Raw genomic sequence first — 24,026 nt, 5'->3', positions numbered from 1 at the left:
AGCCAAGTGGCTTACTCAGTGATCTTACATAATTAAGTTTCAGCTTCACCAGAAGTGTCAATCCAGGTACAACAGATGGTATTGGTCATAGCACAGACACTTCCCTGCTCAGCTAAAAGATTATCAAGGGCTATCTTATTATCAAGAGCAACTGTGACCAGAGAGTCTAAGTATTTTTGTTGGGCAATTAGTGCCCTAGCAATGGAATCTGCAATGTTCTCTAAGAGTTGAGGAAAGGTTCCTGATTATATTCTTCTTTGTTTTAACTCCTAATCAGGGAAGTAGACCCTGCCAAAGGAAGCAGTTCTTGAATCATGAATCCTCCTGTTAGACCTTTTCTAGAACAGTTAGGGGCACAGTTAGATAACCTAAGACGCCTAGTACAGTTGTGTGCCAGCCATATGGGCATTCATATGGGCCCAAGGAGAATGATAACCACCACAGACAAAGACAAGACCTGTCGGGATGCAAACCATTCCTGTTAAGGAATACTGATAAAAGATTTATTCACAGGGACTGCTGCATTTACCTTTTCAAGCCAGGAGTCAGTCAGGTTTTTAGTGCATGTGGAAAGAGAATCTCCCATCCTAAAATAGAGTTATCCTAAATACTGAAGCTTATCCCTTCTTAGTAATGGCCTGGGAGATACAGATGAGGGTGTTATCTTTCCAGGCCAATGCCAGAGTGAAATTAAGAAAGAAAAGGAGAATGGGTTTCATGTTTAACTAAAGCAAGAAGACTTGAATCTGGTGTCTTGGGTGAAAGCAGTAGACATCAATATCAGTGACTTTTCTTACTCATCATTTTGATTCAGGGGTCTCCAGTGTTGTGTAGGACCAGATGTCAGGTGGTCGTCCTTAGCTGTGAGACATGTACCCAAGGCTCAATGCTTTCCATAATTTTGCATCAGGGTCAGTGGTCAGGAGCACTTGGTAAGCTCCCTTCTGACAGGGCTCAAAGGCTGCCTTTGTTCTTAGTGATGTCAAATCAGAAGGGTGGGAGAAAATTGGAAATATTAATTTGGTGAGTTGTAGCCAGATATTTAAGGACACTAGAAGAATTCAGGATCCAGTCCAGTTTACAGGTATGTAATAAAACCTCAAAGACAATTAACAGGACTAGAATCTAATACTATCTACAAAGGTGCAAAGATAATTTTTTTCTCTTTAATTACCCCTATATTTTTTTTAACCAAAGATAATCATAGTAAAACTAATTTGTTTGCATTAAACTTGGCCTGATTATTTATATAAGTACAGCAAGAATAATGATTGGCCATATAAGTCCTTTTTTAAGACTGCTTTGCTGAAACCTTGTAAGCAAGGTACCTGGTTGATTTTGTTTTGAAGCAGTTCTTTGAAGCTATCTGGTCATATCTGAGTCTGTGCACACCTTTCTCAAATATGACATTCCAGTCAAAGCCTTGGTAATATAGCCAGTGTTTCTAATTGAATCCTGTTATAAGGAGAACAGATTGTTATTGAACTTATGCAAGCAAATAAATTGTTAAGAGAGTAAGAATATTCACTGAGAGTTCCTGAATTCTGGAGGGATCAGGTGGGGAGAAAATGTTTCATCTTTGTTCACAAAGGTATACTTTACCAAATTGTTGTTAAGTCATAGATAGCTTAAGAAAAGGTCTCCTTAAATCTGGAAGAACAGAAACATTAGAGTATCCTCCTCAGGTCATGTAGTCCTATGTAATTAATACTTTTTCCTGCTTGAATACAGTTTTTCAAGGGCCCAGAGGGAGGAAGCCTAAGGCCTTTAGGGACACAAATAGTTGTTCTTACATATACTGTGGTGGGTGAAGGAATGGGAAAACAGAAAAATGAGATTTGTCAGGGAGCCAGGAAGAACCATGAGGCCATCTTGGTTTTCCCACAGCTCCAGCTGTTTGTTTAATTTACAGCCATTGTTTACCCATCTTAGTTTCTCTGATTCAGGAGCAGACTGTCATCTGTTATAAGGACATCAGGTCTGGCAGTAAGCGGGTCATTTTTGGAGAAGTAGAACGAATCTCATCAACACTTGCCACAATCTTTATATAGATTCTGTTGCCTTTACATGAAAGTCAGCTAGGTCATTTCCCTGTTACTCAGGTTCAATATTTTTAGTGTGAGCCTCAATTTTGATGAGTAATTTTAGAAAGTAAGTGAATAGCAGTAAAAGGATTGTTTACTTGTTACCCATTTCTGATTGGGGTCCCAGAGGATGTCGTACACCATTTTAAGATAATGACTAGAATTATAAGTTAGGATTATACCAGGATATATCAAGTTTCTAGGAATTTCACACAATTTCTAGAACACTTACACACCTAATCAAGTACAACATAAAGAAGGCTTAATGTTACTTCTTGTTTGGTAATGCTTCCGATGTTATTTAACATATCAAATAAGCCTAACATCTTTTGAAATGTTCCAGGGGCCTCTGAAAAATTTCAAAGTTAGTTTGTGGTCAAAAGACATCATTCAGAATTTGATTTGGGGAAGTTTGTCAAAGATATCAAATGGTTTGGACACTTGACTAAATAGGATCACAGGTCCATATGAAACAATACTCGATTGTCTATTTAGCAGATGAAGGAAAATTAAGTTCTAGTTTTATATAAGTACACTATTGATATTAAAACTTAATTTTTAAAATGCTTATAATAAGTCAGTTTTAGCCAGCTTGATTACACAAGGTAAAATCTTTTCTCTCTTCAGTGAAGAGAGAAAAGATTTTTGTATGCCTTTAGTTTACCCTTTATAACCAGAAGCTCTAGTTCAGACAAAATTACTCTCATTTCCCTTAACAAAATGCATCTTCATTCCTCATGCCTTTTCTTTTCGTTGTTTTTTTAAAAAATTAATTAATTAATTAATTATTTTTTGGCTGCGTTGGGTCTTTGTTGCTGCACGCGGGCTTTCTCTAGTTGCGGTGTGCAGGCTTCTCATTGCGGTGGCTTCTCTTGTTGCGGAGCACGGGCTCTAGGGCTGCGGGCTTCAGTAGTTGTGGCTCATGGACTCTTGAGCACAGGCTCAGTAGTTATGGCACATGGGCTTAATTGCTTTGTGGAATGTGGGATCTTCCTGGACCAGGGCTCGAACCTGTGTCCCCTGCATTAGCAGGCAGATTCTTAACCACTGTGCCGCCAGGGAAGTCTCTCATGCCTTTTCTAGCCAAAAGCATATCGTGCTTTTCTTGCATATGGAGATGTTTCCTTTGTTGTTTCTTGTAGCTTTAATTACATATATTAGAATTTTTAATCTTTTGAAAACCTTAATTTCTGGCTAAAATTTAGGAACTAAACAGTTGTGGACTCTTACACTAGCATTCCGAAGCTTGGCAAAATTATAAGTAATCTTTGTAACTTCTAGAAACATGTGCTTTCTCATAGAAACTTTCTTAGCATGGCACTGTTGACTGAAAAAAAAAAAAAAGCGCAATGTGAGAGTTGTGAGTTAAGTTTTATTTGGGGCAAAATGAGAACTATAGCCCAGGAGACAGCATTTCAGGTAGCTCTGAGAAGCCGCTCCAAAGAGGCAGCGGGGAAGGTCAGTGTTATATGACTTTAGTGAAGGGGGGTACGAGCAGCCAAGCACACATTTTGGCAGAGGCTTGCTGCTAGTCATGAGGAGCAGGCGTCACTGTTAATGATTTTAGTGCTTTTCTAGATATGAGGAATGTAAGAATTGGGCTCATAAAATCTCCTGAAAATATCTATCTGAAGACCTTTTCTGCCAGTTTTTCCCAGAGCATGAAGTGCCTCATTCCTGATCTCCACCCTGAACTCCTTTCAGGGGGTGTTGAAGGTCAGCAGCTGCAGCAGCTCATGATTTAATCCTTGTAGAGGCAGATGGCAAGTGCCAATAGTTGGCAGCACCAAACATGCTTACTAATAATCCCAAATTTTATCTTTAGTTTTTAAACAATAGAAAGCCAAAAGTAGATAAAGCTGTGTTCAGTAATTAATCTTTCACCTATTTTATCTTATTTGGAATGATCTAAATGTTCAATAAATTTCCATTACTTAACCTAAGCTTAGCAAAACTTTAGGGTTTCAGGCTAAAGATTTGGAAAACTTATTTCAAAAGTTCACCTAGAAAATCTTTTTATTCTACTTTTATTTATTTAATTTACTTGCTCTAAACAATTATATTTAGGTTACTAATGAAAATTTCATCATACCAAGTTATTTTCTTGCTGACAAATTTGTTAGCTTAGGTAGAATAAAAATATAATTAATGCTGACAACTATTAAGACTTGTCTGTTTTAATTAAAGCGACAAACTTAAACTAGCTTTTACTTCCTAAAGATTATCTTGGATAACTTGATCTTGAAAAGCATTTGAGTTAGCTATATTCCTTAGAACTTTGGAGTAGCCAATCCTTACAAGCTTGTCTTTAAACCAAAAAAAAAAAAAAAAATACAGCTCTTATTGTACATCAACTATATTTCAAAAAAAAAAAGATTACACTTCTGATGAAGGTTTAAATTGTATTTAGGTTATGTATTAAATCTAGGCTTGGTATCATGGGCTTTAGCACAAGTGATGCCATTTGGAGCCTCTGGTTTTTCTCTTTGACAAAAAGGTTTTCATTTTTACTAGTTGGATAGATGAGAAGTTGTATCTCAGTATGGTTTTAATGTGCATTTCTCTAAATGTGCGTGATGGTGAATATTTTTTCTTATTTTCAGGATTATTTAAAGAAATATATCTTTGTGAATTATCTGGTTATGTCTTTTCCTTATGTTTCTACTAGATTTTGGTTTTTACCCTCTCCTTTTTAAAGAGTCTTAGAATCTTTTCTTTTTAAAACTGATTAGGGTTCTTAGCCATTTGTTTCACATGTATATTTCATACATTTTTCTCAAAAACTTATCAATTGTCTTTTGACTTTATTGCATTGTTTTCACCATGCAGAATTTTTATTTTTCTTTTCATTTATTTTTTAGCAATCTTTTTTTTTTTTGCTTCTAAATTGTCATAGTTAGAAAGGTTTTTCATATATTGAGGTTAAAGAGGAATTCACACGTTTTCTTCTAGTATTTGTAAGTTTGCATTTGGATTCCTGATTCATTTAGAATTTAATTTTGTGTATGGTGTTAAGTCTGGATCCAATTTTATTTCTCAATGGTTCCCATTTATAAAAAAGTTTATCTTTGTCCCAGTGATTTGAGATGCCACCATCATATATTAAATATCCATATGTAATTAAGTCTATTTCTGGACTTTCTATTCTATTTGCTATTCTTTCTGTCAGTTAATGAGCCAGTACCACGCTTCTAATTATAAGGGCTTTATAGTGTGTTTTAATGTCTGGTAGAGTAAATTCTACCTTATGTTTTTTCAGTATTTTCTTGGCTGTTCTTGCATGTTTGCCCATATGAAACTTAAAGTGCTTTTTGATATTGTATTAGAATTCGATTGAAATTTAATAGAACTGAAATCTTTATAATGTTGAGTGAACCTACCCAAGGATAGGTAATATCTTTGCATTGGATCTAGTCTTGTTGATTTTTCAGGAGTTTTAAAATATTTTCCTCATACAGGTTTTCAGGAGTTTTAGTTTTCCTCATACAAATTTTGTACATTTCTTGTTAAATTTATTCCTGTTTAATCATTATCCTGTTTTTAATTAGTGGCTCTCTTCTATGTCTTCTACATGGTTATTATTTGAATATGTAAAGGCTATTGAGTTTTATATTTTTTTATCGTGCTATTTTCTGAATACTTTTGTTTAAATTACTTTTATCATTGATTCTCAAGGATTTTCCAGATATATTGTCGTATCATTTGCAAATAGAATTATTTTACTTTTTCCCTAACAATTCTTGTGCATCTAACTGATTTATTTGGTCTAATTGAATTAGCTAATAGCTCTAATAGGTAGTGGTAGTAGACAGTAGTAATAGAGATAGTGGACATTTTTGCTTTGTTTGTGATCCTAGTGGAAATGCCTCTGCTACCCTAGTAAGATACTGACTTCAAGACTATGGGGTGTGTGTGTGTGTGTGTGTGTGTGTGTGTGTGTAATCATTTTAAGAAAATGTCCATTAATTGCAATTTTCTCGTATATTTTTTATCAGGAATGGGTTTTAAATTTTGTTAAAGGCTTTTTCAGTATCTATGGAGATAGTCATAGGTTTCTCCCCCTTTACATCTCTTAGCATGTTATATTAATAGATTTCCTATATTGAATCAGTTTTATGTTCCAGAATAAATTTCACTTGGTCGTGTTATATTATTTTTTTACATGATGTTGGATTCTATCTGCTAATATTTAATATAGTATACTTTCGCATTGTTATCCATAAATAATATTAGTCTACAGTTTTTGTATGTGTATTTTGCACTGTCTTTACTCAAGTTTTCATATCAGACTTTCTTCATGAAAAACAAAAAGGATGATTTTCCCTTATTTTCAGTACTTTGGGACTGGTTAAAGGTTTGATATGATTACCCTATGAAACAGTCTTGGATGGTGCCTTTTTATGGGGTTAATTCTCTGATCACCTTCTCTATTTTATTTTTTCAGAACTTAATCTCTTTAAGCTTTCTATGTCTAGTGGGGTCAATTTTGGTAGCCTTTCTTTCCCAACGAAATTATCTATTTCATCTGGATTTTCAAATATATTTTCATAGCAATCTATAAATTAGTCTGTTAGGAATTTTAAATATTTCTTCTATTTCATTGGCTATGCCTCTTTTTTGATTTATTATTTTGTAAATTTCTGCTTTCTGTTTTCTTTTTGATCAGATTAACTAGTAGTCTATTTTGTAAATTTTAAAAAATCAAGTATTTTGTTTTACTAGTTAGGTCTATTAAAAAAATCTACCTCATTAAATCCTATTTTTTGAATTTTATTACTACCTACTGCTTTCTTTTGTTTTACTTTGTCATACTTTTTCTAGTTCTTTTTGTTGAACTAGGAGTTTAATTGGTTGACATTCATATTTTTATTGATAAAATACTGTGTGTTTTTATTTTAATACTATGAATTTAGTACTGTGAATTTTCCTGTGGTCTCTTATTTTAAATGTACCATAGATTCTGATATTTAGGGCTTTCATTATTTTTTTTAGGAATTATGGAATTTGCATGTTTTCCCTTTTTTGCCTGGGTAGAAGTTCTTTTTTGTTGTTAATAATTTTTAGTTTATTGCATTGCAATATAAGCATGTTGTTTATAACATTTCTACTTTATGGAATTCACTGGCAGTTTCTTTGTTTCCTAATATATGATCAATACAAACTAGATAGTTGTATTCTCTATTATAAAAGTAAAATGTTTGAGATATTTTCACAAAATCTACCTTTTTGATTATGTTAATTAAGTCTTATTCATTCCTATTTATTCCTCCCTGCCAGTACTTCATCTGTCTTTTAATAAGAATGGTTTATTAAAGTCTACTAATTGTTAGTACACTTCTCTCTTTGTCTCCTTGTATCTCTTACAGTGTTTGCTTCACAAATGTGGTTGCTTGTTATTTAGAGTGTAAATGTTCATAGTAAATATGACTGATTGATAGTTATCTTTGTTGTGCTTTTGGTTTTGAGCATTAAATTATACCCTTCTTGGAATATCCCTCACTGCTTTCTTCTTGTTTCCCTTTGCCTGGGAATTCCTTTGCCCATTCCTTTATTTTTAGCCTTTTTGAATTACTTTGTTTTAGGTATGCTTTTTTGTACCACATTGAGTTGTAGTTGTGTTTTGCTTTCTGAAACAAATTGAAGATCTTTTTAATAGATGATTTAATCCCATTCACATTTATCAATATGAATAACATGTTTGGTTTCAATTCTCTCAAATTATTTTATAATTATGTGTATTATGTGATATTTGCTGTTTCTTTCTCCACCCAAGGGTATTCTTTGGTATTTTATTTTTAAATTTAGAAAGGTGTATATTTTTGTTTTAATGGGTGCTTTTGTACTTTTTATTATATGGTTTGTCAAGATTTTAATTGTATCCTGTAATTCCTACCTATTGCCGGAACAACAGTCACTGACATTGAGCTTACTTTAACTTTCTTTTTCCCTCTCCCTTTTTCAAAGTGCATTCTTTCTACTTTATCTCAATATAAAACTTGCATACATTAATTTTCCACCTTTGCCTCCACCCTTGTGGGGGGGTAGGGTTGGAAGACTAATATAATCTACATTTTTAGTTATTCAGATTCTTACCATCGTTCTTATTTCTGAAGTATTCCTTCCTCTCTTGAGTGGATGAAACTTATCCTCTAGTAGCTTTAGGTTCCTTGAGGAGGGCTTATATAATATAGAATTCTTCAAGTTCTTGTGTGTTTCAGACAGATTTTCCATAACCTTAATATTTGAAGCACACCTTGGCTGGATAGAAATCCTTGGTCTATACTTTCTTTTATTGAGTTTTTTGAAAATGTTGTTTCTTTGCTTTGTATGCTGTTTTCGAGAATTCTTACGGGAGTGTGATTCTTTTGCCCTTCCAAATATGTAGGCCTTGAGAGTTCTTTTCTTTTCTTTCCTTTTAACATTTATTTGTTTGTTTATTTATTTTTGGCTGCATTGGGTCTTCGTTGCTGTGTGTGGGCTTTCTCTAGTTGTGGTGAGCAGGGGCTACTCTTCATTGGGGTGCACAGGCTTCTCATTGCAGTGGCTTCTCTTGTTGCGGAGCACAGGCTCTAGGGTGCGTGGGCTTCAGTAGTTGTGGCACATGGGCTCAGTAGTTGTGGCTCGCGGGCTCTAGAGCACAGGCTCAGTAGTTGTGGTGCACAGGCTTAGTTGCTCCACGGCATGTGGGATCTTCCCAGACCAGGGCTCGAACCCGTGTTCCCTGCATTGACAGGCAGATTCTTAACCACTGCACCACCAAGGAAGTCCCGAGATATATTTTCTATATCTTTGAAGTTCAATAGTTTTACTAGGCATTTTAGTTAACTCTTGCTATGGAAGAAATTACTTAAGAACTTAGTGTCTTAAAAGCAACTAGTAAATATATATTTACTCAAAGTTTTTGCAAGTCATGAATTTGGGAGTACCTTTCCTCGTAGTTCTGGTTTGAGCTCCTCAGGAGGTTGTAGTTAAGTTGTTGGCCAGAACTGTAGTCATCTGAAGGGCTGACTTAGATCTGCTTTAAAGATGCCTCACACACATGCTGGCAGGTTGGTGTTCATTTCTCTACGTGAACTTCTCCATAGAGCTGCTTGAGATCCTTTTGCCATGATGGTTGGCTTCCCCCAGAGTGAGTGACCCAAAAGAGAGCAAAATGGAGACTGCAATGTCTTTTATGACCTAGCCTCAGTTTTTAGTTGTTTTGGGTGAGAGGCTAAATTGGTCCCTGTTATTTTATCTTGGTTGTAAACAAAAGTTTCCCAGCTTCCATAATTTTTATGCCTCATCCTGTTTATCTTCTCTTCATGGTACTTCAGTTACGTATGTTTGACCTTTTAGGGTGTAGAATCTATTATTTTACTATGAAGAGCACTGATATTTTGTCAGTCAGCTTGGCTAAGCTCAAACTTTTCCTGTTGTAGGCAATAGCTCAAATCTCTGTTCAGTTGTTTAGACTTTCACCTAGCTGCTTGGAGTCTCTCCACACTTGCATAGTTTTGAGGTCAGCCAGATATTTGGGCAGAATTTGTATGAAAAATATGGGGTTCTCCTTCTCTGGGTCTCTCAATTCTGAACTTTCTCTCTTCATTTTGAATCTCTTGTAGTTACTCTGAACTGTCTTTCAAATTCTGTCAATAAACTCCAGGTTTCCATTTAAAGACTCTGTCTTAGTGAGGCCTTCCCTAATGATGCTATTTAAAAACTGCAGAACCACCTATCCCTTTCTGGTGCTTCATTTTTTTAACATCTTTATTGGAGTATAATTGCTTTACAATGGTGTGTTAGTTTCTGCTTTATAACAAAGTGAATCAGCTATACATATACATATATCCCTATATCTCCTCCCTCTTGCATCTCCCTCCCATCCTCCCTTTCCCACCCCTCTAGGTGGTCACAATTGTGCTTCAATTTTTTACACAGCTCTTATCTATCACCAGTTGACACAGAATGCATTTTAACATTTGTTTACTTTCTGATTTCCCCAACTATAATGTAAGTGCTATGAGAGTAGATATATTTCCCTCTTGTTCAGTGCTATTTCTTCAGTTCCTAGAAAAGCTCAGATTGATGCTTAATAAATACTTGTATTAATGAATGAATCAATGCATTAATTTATTTCTTTTCCTACCTCTTGTATAGTACCCGAAAGGCAGTGGATGAGGAAGAGGAAGCAGTTGAAGAGCGTCGGAATATGCGAACTATTTGGGTGACTGGCAGAAAAGATTTAACTGAAAGGGAAGCGGCAACTCTTATAGTAGAAGAAGCCAGAATGATTCTGCAGCAGGACTTAGTTGAAATGGGAGTGCAGTGGAGTCCATATTCCCTTTTAAATTCTGATACACACTCATTGACCTGCAGTGAATCAGAAGTAAAAGAACACAAATTTATACCCCAAACTAAGAGTTCTTATAAAAGATTAGCATCAAAGAAAAAAAGTAACACAATATTTAATGATTCTTCTGTTACTCATTTACCAAATACAGTGCAAGATTTAGATAAAAGTAGAGAGCATACAGATTCCTTTTATTATAAATTTCAGGATGGGCATCAAGAATGTCAGTTGCATTCCATTTCCAGAGCAAAAAGACGGGCTTCTTTGAGTATAAATAAAGAAAAGCTAGGGACCTCTCTGAACGAGGGGAAAGCAAGCACTACGAAAGTTGTTCAGACTCTCTCATCTGAGAAAACAAAAAAAGAAGCTTTGAATTTCAGTTCAGAAGAGATGAGTACAACCTCTCAATCTTGGAAACATAGTAAGCATCTAAAACGATCTAGAGACAGTAGCCCTGTGAAAGACACTAGGATGTGTAGAATCAATTTACAAGAACAGACTCTGTCTAATCCTATTCATTGTGAAGAGTCATTTACTTCAGATGAGAAGAATATGGAATTTAGAAGTCCAGAGCCATTTGCTAAAAACATATCTTTCTGTGCTGAGGGAAGATATAGCAAAGTATCATTCCCATCACAAACAGAACAAAGTTGTTCAAGGAACAATAAAGTATCTAATGATATTCTTGTGGAATATTTTATCACAGGATCCCAGAATAAAAATGTGACTCATCAAGCCACCAGTGTGGTTAGTGAAAATGGAAGAGGATTAGCTGTTGAATCAGAAAAAACAAATGAAGTGCTGATACAAAATGATTCAAAAAACCAGCATGTTAATGTGAAACACCATGACACCCATCCAATTAACCAGTGCCTGGAAAAGCAGTTTGATAAACAGACAAATACTTACACCAAACTGAAAAAACCAATAGCAAGACAAATGCCCTATGAGAAAGACAGCAGTTATATGAATAGGGACTCAAATGTTGTTATGAAATGTGAAAGTACAAAGTTTAATGCTGAGGAAAATAAATCAAGTAATCTTCAGGTATCAGGAGATAACATAAGCAGCACTGAGATATCCAGTGGAGTACATCTACTAAGTGGAGCATTTGGTAAATCAGGAGGCCAGCGTGAGAATATTCTGAATACCCTTAGAGTACAAGTAAAAACAGATGCTTATGCAGCAGACAGAACTAAAAATAATCATGTTTCTGACTTAGGTTTAGATCTCTGTGATTTTGAAGATAGTTTCTACCTGGATACTCAGTCAGAGAAAATAATTCAACAGATAGCAACTGAAAATGCCAAGCAAGAAGGAGCAAAGGATACCAGCCTGGCAACAGGAATGATGCAGAAGAGCCTAGACAAACAGAGCTCAGTGAGCTCCTTTCAGAAAGAGATTCACTTTACTTTTCCAGGTGAACAACATTCACCAGGAATGACAAGTCATTTGAAACTTAAGACTGTAGATGCTATGAAACAAAGCACTGATTCACATGGGGTTGATAACCTGACTCCAGAAAGCCCAATTTTTTATTCTCCAATATTAATAGGGGAAAATGACCCATGTTTTAGAGGCAATGAACTTTCTGTTACTGACTCCCAATTAAATAGTTTTCTTCAAGGTTATCAAACACAAGAAGCTATGAAACCAGTTATACCTCTGGTTCCTAAAATGAGAACTCGTACTGATATAGAAGTAGAATGTCTGCCAGTTCCTGAAACAAGTTTGAATTTGAGTGGTAGTTTACTGTTTGACAGTTTCAGTGAAGAGTACCTGGTAGAAGAACAACCACCTGATGTACAAGCAAAAGAACGCCTTCCTTCTGAAATAACTTCAGTCCATTTTGCTGATTCTCTGTGTCTACAACCAGAGGGCCCAATTAAAAAATCAGATGTGAATGAGAATCAAGATAATCAGCAGCCATTGTCTTGTTTCAGTGATGAGTCTACTGTATTTTCAGAAATGGATTCTGCTCAGATGGTTGAAGCTTTGGATAATGTAGACGTATTTCCTGTCCAAGAGAAACATAATACTGCAGGATCTCTTAGAGTATTAGAACTGAGTGATCCAGTGATTGTGGGTAATGATTATTCCCAAAGAGAAGTAATTGGAGGAGATAAAGATAAAAGGTCTCAAAAATCCAAATTTACTGGGACAAGGCAAGATAATTCATTCATATGGTCAGGGGCATCATTTGATTTAAGTCCAGGACTGCAAAGGATTTTAGATAATGTGTCCAGTCCTCTAGAAAATGAAAAGCTAAAATTAACCATTACAGACTTGCTCAGTTTGAAAGGAAAAAACACAGAGGTAAATGACAAACAGGAAGTGATTTCAAATTTGGAGACAAATAAAGTGCAAGGAATTCCATTATCCCCTAATATTGTGGTAAAAGGCAATATTGACGCACTAGAGAACAATGTCATTCATGGTGAAACCTCCTCCCTCTTGCCTTGTAAAGAAAACTGTATAGTTGATGATAATGGACTCATTCCTCCTATACCATCTGCTTCTAAGTTGTCATTTCCAGGTTTTCTTGGAACATCTTCTGTAAAACTTAAGAAAATTAGTGGTGGTTTACAACTTGGTGAAAGTTATTCATTTGGCTCACCTTCAGATAATAAAAACTGCGATTTAAATCCAGAGACTAGAAATGGTTTCAAAGATGACAGTCCTATTGGAGACACAAGTTTTTCACCGCAGTTATCACAGGATGGATTGCAGTTAACTCTAGCCTCATGCAGTTCAGAAAGTTTGGCCATAATTGACGTAGCGAGTGACCAAACTCTCTTTCAAACATTCATGAAGGAGTGGCAAAACAAAACTCGATTTTCCATCTCATTGGCTTGTGAAAAGATCAGTAATTTGACATCTTCTAAAAGTGCTACTATTGGTGGTAGGTTTAAGCAAGGTAAGATTTTTTTTTTAATCTTTTACATTTTTATGTAAAATAGTGGACTGAGATGGGACTGAGACTTTTCAGTATTGGATATTAAATGTAATAAGTGTGTTCAAAGTTTTAATAAGTTTCAGGCTTCCCTGGTGGCGCAGTGGTTGAGAGTCCGCCTGCCAATGCAGGGGACACGGGTTCGTGCCCCGGTCCGGGAAGATCCCACATGCCGCTTAGCGGCTGGGTCCGTGAGCCATGGCCGCTGAGCCTGCGTGTCCGGAGCCTGTGCTCCGCAACTGGAGAGGCCACAACAGTGAGAGGCCAGCGTACCGCAAAAAAAAGTTTAATAAGTTTCTCCTATGTGGTTTTATATGTGGAACAGCCTTATTGTTCAGCACAACTAGATTAAAAATAGTTACCCTCTGGTATAAGAGATGGGGGACCTCTGGACACATGGGCAGGAGAGCTGAGCAGTGAGGCCAAGAGCTCAAGCTGGTAGACTGAAAACGTGCACACCACTAGGACACTGTTTGTTCCTCTGGCTCTGATCCATTGTTGTGCCTGGGGTCTAATCAGGCCTGTGTCTGCCTCCTTCCAAGCAGGCCAGAAATCCCATCTAAACAGCCTTTCTATAGCAGCTCCCCACAGGAGTTCCATACCAGTGTTGTCTCCCAGGACACTGACCCAGCAGCCAAGCTTATTGCTGGTGGGGACACCACAGTTGGTATGGCTGGTTCAGAGGCCAGCATTAGAACAGTGTTTGACAGATTGATGCTTGGGTGCCAGGCATACATACATACAAACAATACCTCTTCTATGCCATTCTGGGCTCTGCCTTGTCTGAGGCCATAGGGCCCTTCTGTTTGGTTATCTTCCTCATCCTCTACTTTGTGAGTCTCTGGAGGTTTCCTGTACATCCCTGCTGCTTTAGCTCCTGGTCATGCCTGGTGTTAGAGTGTGCCAAGCTTACCATTAAACACAGCATTTCTCTAAGAAAGAAATCATATATATATATACATCTGTGTATCTATATCTATATATATAATCATATGCATATATTAATGTATATTAGTTAGAATATAATTTTGTAAAATTTAAGATGTATATTTTGAAAATGGATCAGACTTGTTATGGTACCTTAATGGTGTGACATGGTTTGAATTTAATTAATTAAAGTATAGCTGATTTACAATATTAAATTAGTTTCAGGTATACAACATAGTGATTCACTATTTTTATAGATTATACTCCATGTAATGTTATTGTAAAATAATGGCTGTATTTCCCTTTGCTGTACAATATATTCTTGTAGCTGATTTATACATAGTAGGTTGTACCTCTTAATCCCCTACTGATATCTTTCCCCTCCCCCCTCCTCTCCCCACTGGTACTCCCCACTTCTACTCTTCTCAAGTAGAACTTGTACCTCTACTGATAGTCATGAAAGCCTCAGAACTCTTTCAGGTTTTCAGAGAATTGAAACTTTTGGTTAAATAATGCCATGTATTCCTGTCTTATTTCATGGAAGTAATGATTCAGTATTATGGGGGATAGCTGTAGTCAGCTTGACAATCTGTTGTGGAAATCAAAGATATGATCAAATTTCTTAAATCTCTATATTTATGAATGAGTTTGTTCATAAAGTTCTGAGTATTTGTTTGATCTTCAATTCAGGAAGCATATGTGTTAATGACAAGTTTTATGCACTTTCATTGTTGACTAGCTCTTTCCATTTTTCATTCAACAAACATAAAATTGAGTACATTTTCTGTGCTAGAGGTTAGAGGGATAAAAACATTCACTTAAATTTAACAAATATGTGACAGTTATTTTCCAGGTATTGGGGATATAATTGTAAATAAGATGGATTAGTTTTTGACCTATGTCTGTGCAATTGAAAGGTGTATTATTTTAGGAAAAATATTGACTCAAATACAAAATCATACCTAATTCTTCACTAAGAAGTAAGACTCTTGATTTTTCTGGAGTTTCTAAGTGTTAAGAATTGCTAAATTTGCTACAAAATTTTTGTAGTATGCAAGTGGTCTTTATTTCTGAGTTATAGAAATTCAAAATGCAGCTTTTGGAAAACTTTAAAAAGTTAATTTTAAACTATCTTAGTCATTATTACAGATCTCTTTTAAGAAATCTTTGGTAGATTTTTCATAGTGACAGTTATCTTAAATGATGGGAAGCCTAGGAAGATCTTACACCTAAAAATGACTATCCACATGATGCATATTGTAGGGATCTGAAAAATTTGCTTATCAAATAATTTTTTATTATATCTTTTTTTTTAGTACTCAATTTAGTGGTTTCATTTTCAGAGATTTTTAACTATTTCACTTTGGTTTTACGTAGTTAGTTCCTCTCAGGAAAGCCCTATTGGAGATGATGGAATTCCTGTTAAAGGTTGTGATGGCATCTTGGTGGTTGGACTGGCAGTATGCTGGGGTGGAAGAGATGCTTACTATTTTTCATTGCAGAAGGAACAAAAGCATTCTGGTAAGTAATCACTATTTGGTTAAGTTACCATATAATTTTAATGTAACCTCTATGAGGATAGTGACTTGTTTGTTGAGAATAGTTTCCTGAAATTTACCTAGAATTTATTTTTTAGGATTAAAAAAAAACCTTTAAAAAATAGTAGCTATTGTATACATTATTTCATATATTAACTAGAATGACATTTTAAGAAGCCATCCCCCTTACTGTCTTCTGCTTGTCACATGTGGCTGTTACTGTGTTTTCTTCTTTGGGGTAGTGGATCCTTAAGGACTCACTGGCCACCTTGAGGATTTGCTTCTGAAGACTGGATCATGGCAGTTTCTTTCCAGGCTTTTATCCTCCTATCGACTGTATCTGGAACTCATTTAGAGGCAGTGATGAGCTAGACATCTACAGTAGTTGAATCACACAGCCTTTGGAGAAGCCTTGGAATTAAAAGGATAGGACCTAGGTATAAATTGTGATCTGATTATGGTTGTTGGATACCTAGTTGATTGTTTGGTTTTAGACAGAAGCAAAATTAATAAGGAAACATTTAAAAAGATGCCATATAATGTCTGTTCTGAGTAAGCATGAAATATTTTCAGTTGTTTCATAGGAGAACATCTTAGGATAAGTAATTACTTGAACTTCTTTTATTTTAGATGTAATTTTATACATTCATACTAAAATTCCCTCTGAAATGAGTTCCTTTAAAATTCATTTAAAAATAACTTTTCTTTTTTTAATTCCACATTCTGAGAAGCGTAAATTTATTTTTAGGAATCTTAATGTTTAGAATTTTCTCCCACCTGATTAAATAGAGCATTATAAATCACCTAGCCCAATCCTTAAGTTTTAGATTACAGAGCACTTCATCTATATAGCCAACATGACCTGGATAAGGTCTTGCTGAACTAAACTGAGGCTTTTGAGTCTTTTTCAGTCTTGGCACTAAAGATTGCTGTTTCAAATGAATGTGTGTACTTTTTGCCTTAAGACTTCTTTTTTTTTTTTTTAAGAAATTAGTGCCAGTTTGGCCCCACCTTCTCTGGATCCAAGCCTGACTGTGAAAGACAGAATGCGGCACCTTCAATCTTGCTTTCAAAAGGAATCTGATAAAGAACGTTCTGTCATCATCTATGACTTCATCCAGAGCTATAAAATTCTTCTTCTGTCTTGTGGCATCTCCCTGGAACAAAGTTATGAAGATCCTAAGGTTCCCTGTCTTATCTAAAAGAATTTTACATACTTCAAAAAATATTTAATTTTAATGTTTAGGGTTAATTCTTAAATGACTTGGTATTTATTTAGCTTCAACAGTACAGCTTAAGTATTTTAGAGTAGTCACTTCTTTGTCCAATAACTTCATCCACCCAGAACAGATTATTATGCACCAAATGCCTCTGTGTAGATAAAACCAGAGATGTCACACATTCCAAGCACTAAAGTTCACATCTTTCTTCAGAGACTTAAACAATTTTCATTTTGGTCATAAGTTCTAAATTTTCTGTCTCATAGTAAGTTAGAATGAAAGGAGAACTGTCAGATTTAGATATATGATAGCAGGGTGTTTCAAATATCCATGAGGATAGAGGCAGAAAATAGCAAAAGCATACAGATATAAGAGATCACAAAGCATAGTAGTTAGAGGCCATTAGCATAGGGACAAACTAGACAAATGGCTAGTTCTCTAGCCCCTGAGAACTTTTCCATATAATAGCAAACTATGATATACTGTTCATAATGATGACTCTGAGTTATTAAGGAAAGAGTAACTTATGTTGTTGTAATATACACTTAACAGTATAATGCACTTTCAGAAGATATTTATTTACAGAATCATAGCCCTGAAAAGGGATATTGTTTTTTCCCTTCTGTTGAGACTGGATACATGAAGTGTGTGGAATATTAATTTTGAGTTGAGATATGATACTAATTGGTTGTTATTATCAATATGATCAATGATAATAGGATAATATTTTAGTTTCTTTAGCTTTTTTGGCAAAGATTTTTGAAGGCAGTATCAGGTAAACTAATGATACTATTCTTTCCTATACTTCAGACCAGCCTTGGTTTATATGTGATAAATTTCATATAGTTCCTAAACTGACCTTTACTGGATATAAAAGGTTATCACCTAATTTTGATGTTCCAGAGCCCAAAATGAGAATAATCGTAATGTGAGCTTATTAAAACTGTAGTAGTATCCCAGATTTATATAACACCTTTGGCATAAACTATTTGAAATATTCCATACTTGGTTTTGTTAATCATCACATTTTTGGTGTAAGAAGAGAAGCTATTAATTTATAAAATTTCACTTTTATAAGAGACGTTTGCCAACTTTTACATCAGACTATCTTATTCAACACCCCTAAAAGGGTTCTGATCACCAATTTCTAATGGTGGGGGGGAGGGGGTTTCGCTGTATCTCCAACAGTTCTCTGGGTACCAGTTGGGTGTCCTACAATTCAGCTCAATTCTGTTACTATCTACCTGGAATGAGCATCAAATCCCATAAGTTAAGGGCTCAGTCCCACAAGCCCCCAACTTCAAACACCAGTTGCAAGCCCAGCTCGTTACCTGTGCTTCTGGTCAACCAGCTATAAATAAATCAGATTCCCACAACCCCCTCCTTGAGTTTGATTAGTTTACTAGAGCGGCTAACAGAACTCAGGAAACCAGTTTACTCACTAAATTACTGGCTTATTACAAAGGATATTAAAGGATACAAGTCAACAGCCAGACGAAGAGATACATAGGGTGAAGTTTGTAAGAAGAGGTGTGGAGCTTCTGTTCTTTCTAGGCTTGCCACTCTCCCTGCATCTTCATGTGGTTACCAACCCAGAAGCTCTCTGAACCCTATCCTTTTGGGTTTTTATGGAGGCTTCATTACATAGGCATAATTGATCAAACCATTGGCCATTGGTGATCAATTATCCTCTGGCCCCTTCCCCTTCCCAGGAGTTTGAGGGGGTGGAACTGAAAGTTCCAGCCCTCCTATCACAGGGTTGATTACTGGTGGCAACCAGCCGCCATTCCTAGGTGACCTAGGGGCACTCCAAGTCACTGCATTAGCATAATTAAAGACACCTTTATCTCTGTTGGGAAGACCCAATTTATATTTCTTATTATAATTTACAATATCGCCCCCCCCACCCCATAAAACTACATTCTAGACCTATAAAAGAAGTAACCAAGTCATTTAGTAATTATTGAAATTATGAACAAGGCTTAGATTTCCTTATTCTAAATCCAATTTCGCTCTGCTAAAATCAAGTATTAGAAAATACAGGTCTTCTAGTCTCATAGGGAAGCTAACAGTAGCAGTCAAATCACTAGTTGGATGGTCATGGTGACAGGTCCTCATCCTTGAGAGAAATTCTGTAGGCATTCTAAAACACTGGATATGAACTTGTAATGGCGAAATATTTATGTCTCACTTCTTCCAATATTGAATAAGCCACTCAACTGTACAATTAAATATGCTTAAAATAGTATGTTTTATATTATGTGACTTACCGCAATAAAAAAATTTTTTTTAATTAAATAAACCTAAAACTATATAGGCCCATCTTTGTTATAGTAGTAGGAAAGCCAAAATTAGCCTTAGTGGAGAAGAATCCAGCTGCATTTTCAGAAACATGACTTTTGTTAGCTGAAAGGCACTTGGTTTTCAAGCCTACTTCTGAAGTAGGTCAGGAGGAGCATTGCAGTAGTGGAAAAGTATAAATTTTCCTTCTTTGAAGGTTACCTTTGAAGGCTCTTATTGGTAAAAAATGAGTTATTTTTTATACCAATTATCCTTTCCTTATCCTGGTACAATTATCCTTTCCTTCTCCTCTCCTGGGAAGACCATTGAATAAGTATTAAGTGAAAACGAGTGAGATTAGAAATGAGCTTTCTTTTTTCCCCTTTTAATTTAAGGGTACAGAAATATCTTTGAAAAATCAAGAAAATATTCTGATTGTTATCTTACTCAGGTGGCATGCTGGTTACTAGATCCAGATTCCAAGGAGCCGACTCTTCATGGCATAGTTTCCCGTTTTCTTCCTCATGAGCTTCCACTCCTGGAAGAGATAGAGACTGGCCAAGGAACTCAAAGCCTAGGGCTGAACGTCACCACTGAGCATTCTGGGCGATACAGAGCATCTGTAGAGTCCATTCTCATCTTCAGCTCTATGAGTCAACTTAATTCTTTGTTGAAGAAGGAAAACCTTCAAGGTAAAAACACAGTTCCTGGCATTTTTACGATGTTATGAGACTGGGGATAGTTATGTATTTAGCCACTCTATCACAGGTGGATAAATTATACTTTTTATGCAGACCCTTTCTTTTGATTGTCTAGTGCAGGAATCAACAAATTTTTTTCTGTAAAAGGCCAGTGATGAATATTTTTGGTTTTGCAACCTAGACAGTCTCAATCACAAATATTTAACTCTGCCATCACAGCACGAAAGCAGCTATAGACAATATGAAAATGAGTGTTCCAGTAAATCTTTATTTACAAAAACAGACATCTGGCCCTAGTTTGGCCGTAGTTTGCTGACCTTTGGCTCTACTGTAATGAGGTGAATTAGTGGCATCTTCTTCATTTATTCCTAATTTTATATTTGAATGTTATCAAATGGTTTTTATTCACACTTAGAATATATCTTTTATGGATTTAAAAAAATGAACTGTTTTCTTTTTAGAGCTATTAACAGTTATTTTTTTCAGCCAAGGGTGTTTATGTGAATCTTTTTTTTCCCTTGTGACAAATAGCATGAATTTATTGTGCAGGCTGCTGGCCCAGATTGAGTACCTTGACTTTGGAGAGCATAATATATGTTCATGGTGAAAATGAGAAAGTGGAACAAAGTTGGCTTCATTGTGAGGAGATATAAACTGTGGATTTACTGGCTGATTAATAAATACTAGAAACAGCAGACTGGTGAATTCACAGAGACCAGGGCTTGAATCTGTATTATTTATTTGTGAGGGACCTTGGGCAAGCTATGTTAACTCTCTAAGTCTGGTTCTTATTTTGTAAGTATTAAATGAGACAGAGAACTTAGTGCAGTGTTTGCAACAGAGCAGGCGCTCATTATTGTATTCCTTGATGATTATTATTACTGCTAGCACAAACCCTCTGTGCTGGTAATAAAGTTCTCCCCAACATCACTGGGGTAGAATATACAGAAGACCAGACTGACTTATTTGCTCACAGGAGACTTGCTTAAGTGATGTTAATTAGTAGCTCTTCAACAGGCATTGTAGTATTTCAGACAGCTTCTTTAAGCCAATCTAGGCAGGCCAAGGAGTGGGAGTATGCAGCACACATACCTCAGCTACTTTACAATAATGCTGAATGAACATAGCTCATTCCCTCTTAGTCTGACTAGTCTGCTCCTAGGATAGGCATCCTGGGTAGTCTGTATAGTTTCTAGACACTGACATTTGACGATAGTGATATGAATTAGTCTGTAACTTTTTAGATATTTGTTACCCATTATCAGATTTGTAAGTTTTCAGTCTGATTGGGAGGGGATGGTTCCACTATTTAAAGACAGTTTTTCACCTATTAAAAAAAAGAAGACTGACTTTCCTTTCCAGAAAAGCACAAGAAACCCTCTAGATTTGTAATTTTTAACTTTCACAATTTCTTTCTATGTGCCTTGAAAGCTTTTTTTTTCCCTGCAGATTCAAAAGTGGGTGACCACGAGGTGTTAAATGCATTCTTGTACAGTGTTAAATATTTCTTATTCACAGAATCCATAGAATTGAAGTACATTGAGATAAGGGAGGTTTTTGGAGAGAATGTGGACAGCTATCAAATTTTATTTGAAAATAATTATTTCAGGATGTGCTTGTTAATTTTAATGGGCCTCCAGAATCTTCATCTTTTTCTTTTCTCATCTTCTTGCCTGTTGGAGAGGTGTGTTCTAGCTGACTTTCTCCCCATAGAGAGCTGATTTTTGTTCGGGTATGAATTAATACTAATAGTACAATGTGTCTTTGCTTAATTTGAACCAGGACAAAGTATCCTGTCCTCTTCACATTGATCAATTAGGTCCTTTCTAGATAGTTTGAACATAGATTAGATGATTTTCTAGGTATGGAGTGAGTTGGTTTCTCTCTTTTTCAAAGGACCTCAGCTGCACAGATTTACTTTAGTCATAATCTTTCTTTCATGAGCACTATCATCATTGGTCCATGTATGGTCCTCTTATTATTCACCATTATTTTAATAATATAATGATAACTGTTAACTCACATTCATAACTTAGACATTTGTCTACCTTTGTGCTCCTCCTTCCTTGTACATCCCAAGTTTTATGTTTATCATTCCCTTATTTTCTTATTTAAATTTTATTTTTAATTGAAAATTTTAGCATATATATGTCTGAGTCCAAACAATGTATTATTTGGTTTTGCTTGTTTTTGAACTTTACAAAACATCTGTCACACTATGTCTTGTTTTACTTGCTCTGCATCATGTTAGTAAGTTTCCTGCATATTATTGCAAGTATGTGTAGTTTATTGATTTTCACTGCTCTGTAATATATCACTGTGTTTTGTGTGTGTGTGTGTGTGTGTGTGTGTGTGTGTGTGTGCACCAAAATGTATTTATCCATTTTCCTCTTGGTGAATGCTCAGGTTGTTTCTAGTTTTGTTTTATTTTGTTTTTTTGTTCTGCTATAACAGGTATTTCTGTATAAATATTCTTATAAATTTACATGTCTCCTGCTATACTGGGCAAGAATTTCTTTTGCATGTAGAATTGCTCCGTCTTGGAAATGGGAATATTCAACTGTACAAGATTATGTTAAATTGTTTTCCAGAATGGTTGTATAAAGTTTGTTCTTTAAACAGCAATGTGAAAGAAATCTTGCTGATTACATTGTCTCTACTTTGCCAAGTCATTGGTTGTAAAATGACTGTAATTTTTCTTTCTTGTGCTTTGTTTTTGGTAAGAGAGTTACTCTAGTTTCATGGAATGCGTTGATGAATATAGCCTCTTTTTGTTCTGGAGGAGTTTATGTATCGTAGGAATGATGTGTTCTTTAAAAGTTCGGTAGAATTTGCCTGTAAACTCTCTTTATGGAAATATTTTTAACTACTACTTTGACTTCTTTAATAATGGTAAGATTATTCAGTTATATCTTTTGATTATGTTTTGGTAAGCTATATATATTTTTAAGAATTTATCTAAAGGTATTGCTGATTTTTTATATCTCTGGTTTATCTGTTATGTCGTCTTTTTCTTTCATAATACTATTGTTTAATCTCACTAGAAGTTTATCCAATTTTTCAGTCTTTTTAAAGAACCAACTTTTGCCTTTGATCTTTCCTGTTGTTTTTGTTTTCTATTTCATTGATTTCTGTGAACATTTATGTAATCTCTTTTCTTCTAGTTCCCCTGACTTTATTTGCAGTCCTTTTTCTAAATTCTTAAGTTTGACACTAAACTCATTATTTTTAAAATCATGTTTTTCTTTTCTAATATAAGTACTTAAGGCTATAAATTTTCCTCAGAGTTCTACTTTCATTATATCTTACAAGTTTGACATGTATTGTTTTCATTGTTTTATCCTAAATATTTAACATTTCCTGGTATACCTCTTAGACTTATAAATTATAAGAAGATTGTTTTTAATTCTCAAATAGTTGGAAACTTTTATTTCATATTTTCATTATTACCTTCAATCTTTATTGTGTTGTAGCTAGAGAACATGTTTGTATAATACCCATTCTTTGAAGTCTTTTGATAATTGTTTTGTAACCTAAAACTTGAACTATTGTGTAAATGTTCTGTGTGCATATAAAATAATATGTATTCTAATTCTGGATGCAGAATTTTATAAATGTCTGTTAATTCAATGTTGTTGTTTAAATCTTCTATATCTGATTTTCCCTGTAGTTCAGGTAATTTTATATGTTTTGAGACAATTTTATTAGGTGCATACAGGTTTAAAATTGATGTATTTTCCTGGTGCATTAAACCTATCATTATGTTGTGACTAGCTTTTCCACTAATATGATTTTTACTCTTAATCTATTTTTTGGAATGAATATGGCAGCATCAACTTTCTTTTGATTAATACTTGCCTCATATATATATCTTTTCTTTTCTTTTTTTTTTTTTTGCGGTACGTGAGCCTCTCACTGCTGTGGCCTCTCCCGCTGCGGAGCACAGGCTCCGGACGCCCAGGCCCAGCGGCCATGGCTCACGGGCCCAGCC

General features: G+C 35.3%; 1 protein-coding gene and 1 pseudogene across 8 annotated transcripts in view; both read left to right on the top strand.

Moving 5' to 3' along the window:
• Positions 1-24,026, top strand: part of POLQ (DNA polymerase theta) — a 113,890-nt gene that overhangs the window by 54,339 nt on the left and 35,525 nt on the right. For all 8 annotated transcript variants that reach the window (XR_003432706.1, XR_003432723.1, XR_003432717.1 and 5 more), the window contains exons 16-19: positions 10,224-13,333; positions 15,674-15,817; positions 16,822-17,018; positions 19,786-20,026. Coding sequence is in view for 5 of the 8 variants with exons in the window: in XM_027106000.1 (XP_026961801.1) it covers positions 10,224-13,333; positions 15,674-15,817; positions 16,822-17,018; positions 19,786-20,026 (3,692 nt within the window). In the remaining 3 variants the exon portion in view is untranslated. The remainder of the gene's footprint in view (positions 1-10,223; positions 13,334-15,673; positions 15,818-16,821; positions 17,019-19,785; positions 20,027-24,026) is intronic.
• Positions 13,766-14,455, top strand: LOC113628017 (ATP synthase F(0) complex subunit C1, mitochondrial pseudogene; annotated as a pseudogene).

The sequence above is a fragment of the Aethalodelphis obliquidens genome, unplaced genomic scaffold (genome assembly GCF_003676395.1).
Source record: "Aethalodelphis obliquidens isolate GAN/ISIS:26980383/991018 unplaced genomic scaffold, ASM367639v1 scaffold1, whole genome shotgun sequence".
Taxonomy (NCBI): Eukaryota; Metazoa; Chordata; class Mammalia; order Artiodactyla; family Delphinidae; genus Aethalodelphis; species Aethalodelphis obliquidens.
The sequence above is the reverse complement of the archived record's forward strand: the minus strand, read 5'-3'. Positions and strand labels throughout refer to the sequence as shown.